The 7,855-nt window shown below is 29.4% G+C and overlaps 2 protein-coding genes across 3 annotated transcripts in view; one reads left to right on the top strand and one right to left on the bottom strand.

Annotated features, from left to right (window-relative positions):
* The window catches only part of LOC100163512 (lutropin-choriogonadotropic hormone receptor-like), an 86,333-nt gene extending 85,764 nt beyond the window's left edge, over positions 1-569 (top strand). Inside the window, exon 16 of the mRNA XM_029491132.1 lies at positions 226-569. Coding sequence (XP_029346992.1) covers positions 226-247 — 22 coding nt within the window. The 3' untranslated portion in view covers positions 248-569. The remainder of the gene's footprint in view (positions 1-225) is intronic.
* Positions 1-7,855, bottom strand: part of LOC100572843 (tubulin polyglutamylase TTLL6) — a 34,144-nt gene that overhangs the window by 13,309 nt on the left and 12,980 nt on the right. The window contains exons 1-4 of one of the 2 annotated variants that reach the window (XM_029491143.1): positions 6,329-6,690; positions 5,235-5,402; positions 3,172-3,291; positions 2,250-2,479 (exon numbers count right to left, since the gene is read on the bottom strand). In XM_029491143.1, the coding sequence (XP_029347003.1) occupies positions 2,250-2,479; positions 3,172-3,291; positions 5,235-5,402; positions 6,329-6,559 (749 nt within the window). In that variant the 5' untranslated portion in view covers positions 6,560-6,690. Of the gene's footprint in view, positions 1-2,249; positions 2,480-3,171; positions 3,292-5,234; positions 5,403-6,328; positions 6,691-7,855 lie in introns of those variants that run through there. The other variant, XM_029491147.1, reaches the window with a different exon arrangement.

The raw sequence follows: 7,855 nt of genomic DNA, 5'->3' as shown, positions 1-7,855 counted from the left end.
TAACAATTAAACTCACAATTTCGTCGTAAAGAACAAATTATTATATTAATTGGAATTATTCTACTTTGTTGCGTGATTAGTGATAACTGATAACTATAATATTTACCTATATAATATAGTTTATATTAGATAAAGTTTATATAGATATTATAGTAAATTTGATGGATTTTATTTTATTCATATTGGCCATATATTTTATAATATTGCTTCATATTGTAACTCTAGGGTAACAGCTGAGTATGTATAGAATGTTATTGAGCATCAGTTCAAATCAGAGATTGTATTTTGGACAGGAAATGCCGACCGATCAAATGCCCTAGCTGGCCTACTATTATGTTTAAAAATTTAATTATGTTACTAAAACATTTTATTATAAGTTATATTGATGTTTGTTTAGCAGTTTAAAATATATTACCTATAGTTTATTTTTTGTTTACAAAGTTTTACGTAGTTTTTAGTCTAAGTATATCATTTAGTTACATACACACAGTAAATGTTTTTTTTTTATTATTATTATTTGAAGTTTTAAAAATCTTGTATTGTAGTCGAATCTATTTAGAACTTACTCATTGGATTAAAATAAATAAATAAAATTTATTAAAATTATGAATGTGTTATTATGTTACATATAATATGAACCATTTAATTCTAGAACAATATACATATTTGTCAATGGAAATATAACATCATATTGATTGAACATAATTTGATCACATATAAAATATATATATTATAATAGATAGGCAAGGTAGGGCAATTTAACTATTTTTTTTTAAACTCGTTAAATGAATATAGAACGATGTAAGTTAAATTTAGTGTAAATTTACAATTTTCATACAAAATTAACAATTATACCTTTTATCTAAAAAAATATTAATAACATTGCAATTTAATAGAAGTATCACAATTTTAAATAAATTTATGTATTACAATTATTTGCTATAAGTACTTATATAACTACTTTAATACCTATTTAAATCAATGAAGAAATCCAACAAAATAATTAAATTATTTGTATTTATTTATTTATCTAAGAGTCTACAGTTTTGGTAAATTATAATAACCTAAAATTCATTATTAAAATATAATATTATTTACCTGCACATATTATAATAACAAATATTATTCAATTCAGTGTAATCTTATGAATGAATTAAAATATAATAATACCTAAGCAATAACTTTTACCTGTGTATAAACTCGTATGGGATACTTAGGAAATAGTTATATTTTACCTATCTCAATGATGCAATTATCCCTTTATGTTTTCTGTTAATAATATATATAATATATTATGTGAATATGCAATATTATAACCATTAATATAAATTATCATTGTTTACTGATAAATTATCATATTTTAGAATATATTTTAATATGTGGTTTTACGAAAAAAATTTAACTGTATATGTAACTTAGTCAAAAGTAACTTAACTTAAACATTTTAACACTTTAATGTCCTTGGCCTTGATATAGCCAATAGGTACATATTATATTATCATTTATAAGTTACAAAAGTTTCTTAAAAATGTTTTTATTTTTAATATTAGACTTGCAAACATGATCACTTGATCTTATAACAAAGTTATGTAGTTTCTCATTAATCATTAGACTATACATAAAATGGACAAAATTTTTAAATATTTTTGTGGATAGGGTGGTGTAATTTTTCCAGTAATTTTATTATAATCTATTAAAAAATTTTGTTAATTTGATTAATCCAAAAACAACCCGTAACGTTATACGATAGGTACTAAAGTATAATAGTTATGCACAAACTGTGGCCCGAAAAGCGGTTATTATGTTGCCAAAAGAGAATTTAAGCTGATTTTAAATGTATACTGGTGATATTTATTTATCAGGTAAACAACAAGTTGTAAGTCTTTATTTAATTGTTTGATTTTTTTTATGCTTTCTAAATCACCATGTGAGGACATGTAAGCCCCTCACACCCTATCCCACCTAGTCAATAATACATAATATAGTGGTTATTAGGGTCCTATCAAAAAAAAAAAAAAAAGGTTGAGTAAGTATGGCGATAATAGGGGTGCCAATTACTATCTAATAAGCCTTTGAAGTGGATGTAAAGTTCGAAAAAAAACGCAATTATTTTACGAATTAAATTCGACACATACGTATTGATAACAATACACATGCGGCACATAATAATATACAATAAATGTTCTTTCAAATATTGTCCATTATTATAATTGTAAATAAAACAAACTGAAACGCATTATAATGTGTACCTGAATAAAATGTCGCCGTTGTATATATAAACCCTAAGAGGATCTATGGACGTAATGATGGTATACACTCCAATATCAAATTTGTGTCCATCAATCAACAGAGGATTATCAATATACTCCTGAATGAATGTACCGTTTGAATTGAAGTCCAATTCTTTGATTGATTTAATTTTAATGCCACGGTGGTTGTTCTGTTTTTGAACGAACAGTTTATGAGGATACCGTTTGGCCTATAAAAATAATAATTATATACACCAAAAGCGTTACAATAATTTGTCAACGGTCGGACTTAAGTGTTTAGGACAACGGCTGTTAAACGAATAAAATAACAAAAAAATTATAAAACGTTATTAAATAATTTAACGTAAATGTAAGTGAACACCGTTATAAACTATGCAGGTAAGTACCTACGCTGCCTTTTAATTGATCTCTTCGTAAATATTTTAATGTTTTACTTATAACTTTAAATACTGGTAATTAAACGTTCAATTTATATCATCTAAGTACGTTTTGTGTAGATAATTTTTGTCCATTGCGTGCACACAGAATATAGATATTTTACGCAATGATTAAATCAAAATATATTGTGCTGGTGGAGTTTAAAAAAAATTGAAAAAACAATTCAGTAAACTATTATTATATACCTACAATGTTTGATGATTGAACATTTTTTTTTTATATTTCAAAATATGTTTGCTGTAAGTTGAATAACAATTTTTTTTGTAAATGTATCCAACTATGTAAAACAAAACATTCATACCAACAATAATTATTTATAAATTCTTAAAAGTCGATTTCAATAAAAAATATTAAAATAGGTTTAACCGTATACCATACATTTTAAAATAACTACCTATCAAAATATTGTAACATTATAAAGTGCATAAAATAAATTAAATGGAATATCTAAAATATAACTTACAAATGTGAAAAATTTTGATTTTTCTTTCGGCATGTGAAAAGCTGGGGGTACATATTTTATGTTCGATGTTGCCAAATCAATTTTGTTGGTTATAAAACCAACACCAGGGAAATGGTTGACCTTTAAAAATAACAAATAAACATTTTAGATACATAATATTACACTGCAAGTAAATTAGCAATTGATACGATTATTTAAGACGTAAGTATATTTTTTGAAGCGCACAATTATTTATGATATTTATATAAAACCTTAAAAACTAAAACAAAAAATTAATAGAAATATTCTCAAAAATATCAAAAGTATGACCATAAAACAACAAAATATTACATATTTACATTATAAAAATCGGTTAAGTGGGTGTGCTGTATGTTAGGTGTCAATAAGAGAGTCACTGTAATGGATGTGTTTAATTTTAATTCAATAGTCATTGTATACGAAAAACGATAAAACGATCGAACTGATCGTAAACGTCTGTCAGCCTTTAATAGTACCTATGATATTAACAGGTAAGTACATTTTATGATAATATTGTGATTAAAGTAATTTATTTTACTATTAGGTATTAGTACTATAACAGTAGGTTAAATAAATTTTTGCCAAAAAAAATGCATTTTAAAATGGCATTGGGTGTATATTGTATACAATATAATAATGTACTCTAAAAGTCTCAAGTACACATAAATAACATTTTAAAATTACAACAAAACAACTAAAATCGATATTATTGGTTTCAATATGTAATTTCATAAACTTAATAAATGTCTGTAAAAAATAACCGTGTTTATAAATTTTTTAGATTTTTGGGATACAGTATGTTTTAAATTTTCAACTCTTAGCTATGCAAATTAAACAATTTATATTTTTTGCCTACAAAATAATTTGAAAATCTTCGAGATTTTGATAAATGTTATCAACAATTTAATTTAAAATTCTTGTAAAAAAAAATCGTGCCTATGGATCTTTAGTATTTATGAACTGCTATTATATAACATTTTTTAAGGAACCTTGTGTTCTATTTGCATACTTTTTGACCCATCGAATACAATTTTATTATCATTTATAGAATAAAAAACTAAAAAATTTTCAAATTTTAAATGTCTAAAAATAACTTAAAACACATTTTATCATGTATAGAAAATAATAAAATAAACATTTTATGAAAAATTGAAGCATCTAGGATTATTAATTTTTGAATAACAACCAAATAAGAAAATCGTTGTATGAGAAATTGTTAATTTACAGACTAATGTTCAACTTCAAATACTCGTAAAAAATTAATTTGACATTCCAGTGAACTTTTTTTTTTTGTTAAATGTAGGAAAGGCAAATTAAAGGAAATGAAACTTAAGGCGAATCTTGTATGAATAATTTCAAATCTCATATATAGGTACATAGAACATTTTTTATGAATTTATAATTAGAAATAATTTTCCAATTGTATTGAATTTTGTCAACATAACAGACGATCATGAAAAAATTATTATGTTTTTTTTAAATGTTTACTACCTTACACAAACTTACGAAGAAACTTGTATTACATTTTCAAGTTTTCAATTTCGACACTCTAAGGTACCAACTAAATTCACCTTACTATCAGAAAAGATACTGTTGAAGAAGACCTAAGAATTTTTAATGTTCCAAAATAGTAATGACAGACACATATAAATATGAAAAAAAGACATCTTTGTAAAATCAATACACTTATCGCTCCGCTTAGAATCTAAAATGTTATAAGTAAATGATTGTACCTAATAGTAAAATTCATGTGTATACAATTGTACACCAAGACGTGACCAGTATATAATATTATGTAATTGTTATCATATTATAGTCTCTTAAAAAAATGTCTTTATTCTTGCGGTGAGTCGATAATATTATAAGAAGTAGATTAATATAATAATATGATACCTGCATAAACTGTTTGTTGACGTTATTAAACACCGTAAACACGATGTGTAGAAAGTTTGAATGTTATACACTTCGAGTCATTTGTATCGACGAGAGAGATTGTACCTACAATACGAGTAGGTAGGTAATATGATAAAATTTGAATATCTCACTTTTTGATGAGGTTTCAAATCGGAAAACATGATTTGGTCAGCGTACACTTTGAACGGATATTCGTGAGCCCATATAACGTCCCATTCCACTTTCTTGTCGAACGGTCTTCTCGTGTACCCGTAAACGTTGAACACGTCGAAAACGTGCACCAAGTGTCCAGCATCGGCCTGAAAACGATCACGCGTTTGATATAGCAGGTAAGTATAACGAACGACGATCATAACATAATATTACAATTTTATACATAATAGTATATACACCATACAGGACGATTCTAATATCGTGAACCAGAAAAAAAATGTCTTAGAAATTAAAATGCACATTATACATGTGGATAGTAGTCGTAGAGGAATATGTAAGTCAGTAACAATTATTATAACAACAAAAATAATAAAAAAGGCTCTTATATGACAGTATATACGGACCTATGTTTAAAATATTAAATTATACGCATATACTACCGTATGTATTTCTTAAGAAGACATTTCCTATTTTTTAATAGCACTTTATATTATTGGTCCACGATAGCAAAATATACTCAACCTGTAATTTGATTTATCAAGCGCGCTCGTCTCATTTTCCCAGTATTTTTTACATTCTTTACTCGACTTAAATTAGTGGTGCTGCGGTGACTTTCATGTTCTAAAGAAGATGGAGAAATTCGAGTACTAATTATCATTGCAGCATACCTGCAATGTGCATAGCTGCATTTATCGATCGTGTATACACGATTAAATTGTCTCATTAACTATTAATTTATACTCGCTCAGACTTTGAGATTCGTAAAATATTTCAGAAGCGGCTGGAAGTCGCGGCTGCAGTATAGACGGAGGTTAGAAAAACATAAATAATATGTTATAACTACTGCCACCGGATACCCTGTGAGTTGAGTTTAGGAAATAAAAGTTGTATAAAAAAAATTAAATTCAGAAACAAAAACTAATGGGTAGGTAATGGGTACAAAGCGTGCCGAAATCGCGGCGGTTAAAGTGGTTGCGAATACACCTCGCTGCATAGATATTATGTCTTATCATTGATTTGTATATGTATGCTATATAGGCGTATTATTGTATTTGGGCGCAAAATGTCTCACGTTTTTCGCCAGGACAATGTACGAGGGCCTTTTCGCGGCCTCCGCGTGCCTTTGGGACGACAACGGTGACGGCGGCGTCGGCGGCCTGGCGTACGGCTCTTGTCCGTGATGGAACTTGTTGTGCTCGTACTGGATCCAGTTGAGTTCGAAAAAGTTAACGGCCAACAGGACGACGCACAGGAAAAGCATGAAGCCGACGAACAGCGGCATGGAAAACCATCGTAGCCTCATCCTGCGGCGACCCCACCACAGCCGCGAGACCACAGCCGCGGAAACACGCGAAAATCAAAAAGTCCGTCAGTTGTCGACGCCCGGCGACCGTGCACTGCGCATCGGAAATAGGTTCGGTCTGCACGGTGGTTCGGGTTATAGGTATCCACACCTATGCCCGTGTAACCGTGTTTAGGTCGAGTGGAGCGATCCACGTGGACCGGAGAAAGTAGGCCGTCCGATGACCCGACGCCGCGCTCATCCTTTCACTCTCGCCGACGAGTTAAAAAATATAATAAGTATTAAATTATCTTGCGTGTGTGTGTTTTGAAGAGTCGCAGTTATTCGTATTCCTAGTGCAGCACACCGCCGCCGCGTTTCATATATTATCATTATTATTATTACAATGACGTCCGGTCTCCAACATAGACCTAGGTATATCGTTTGGTGGATACCTAGCTGTGAGGCGGTGGGAGTCGAAACGTGCGACGTGAAACCGTTTTTCGGGCACGAAACCCAAAACCCGAAAATTGTAAACGTGTTTTGGTTGGCGGCGGGGACACTTCCGTCGCCGTCGTCGGTTCATCGCGCGCGCGTGTGAATTTTCACGGCAGTCGTTTTTTTTTTACGATCTTCAATAAAAATTTAAACATCGTTCAATTATATTATAATATTGACCCTTTCGAAACGGCTTTTCGTGCATATTATTTATTCTTTCGTCTATTAACTTTTAGTCTTGTCCGTGCATAATATTGTGTAATGTAGAAACAAATTAGTTTACATTTATAAGCGCCATAATATTAAATAAACCTACAATATTATATCATAGCCATAGACATAAGCTATTATCAAGTTTAAAATTTGTATGAGACAAAGCCCCCTAAAAATCCTAAGGAAAGGAAACGGGATTTATAGGCATATCTGAGTAGGTAGTATGGTGAATACCGTCGATTACGAATTTACGGCGAATGATGATTGTAATCATTATTACTAGGTATTATAGATTTGGCTATACAACTGTTTTTAATAATAATAATAATTTATTTTAACTTCTTCATAATAATATTTATCTTTAAATTAATATTTAAAGTTGATACCTACTCTCTATAGACTATAAGTAATATAACTATTATAACTTGTAAGAGTAGGGAGTCTGTTACAATATTAATTAAGAGGACGTCTAACCCGCATGTGTTGTCTCCGTCTTACAAATGCACAACATAGCAAAAGCCATTTTCAGCGGGACAACTCTTCTCGCACCTTATTCGTTGTAGAACCACCAAAGTTTTACAACACGTAAACAAGAACTTATTTATG

Source organism: Acyrthosiphon pisum, chromosome X (genome assembly GCF_005508785.2).
Source record: "Acyrthosiphon pisum isolate AL4f chromosome X, pea_aphid_22Mar2018_4r6ur, whole genome shotgun sequence".
NCBI classification, from domain to species: Eukaryota; Metazoa; Arthropoda; class Insecta; order Hemiptera; family Aphididae; genus Acyrthosiphon; species Acyrthosiphon pisum.
This window is presented reverse-complemented; position numbering and strand designations above follow the sequence as displayed.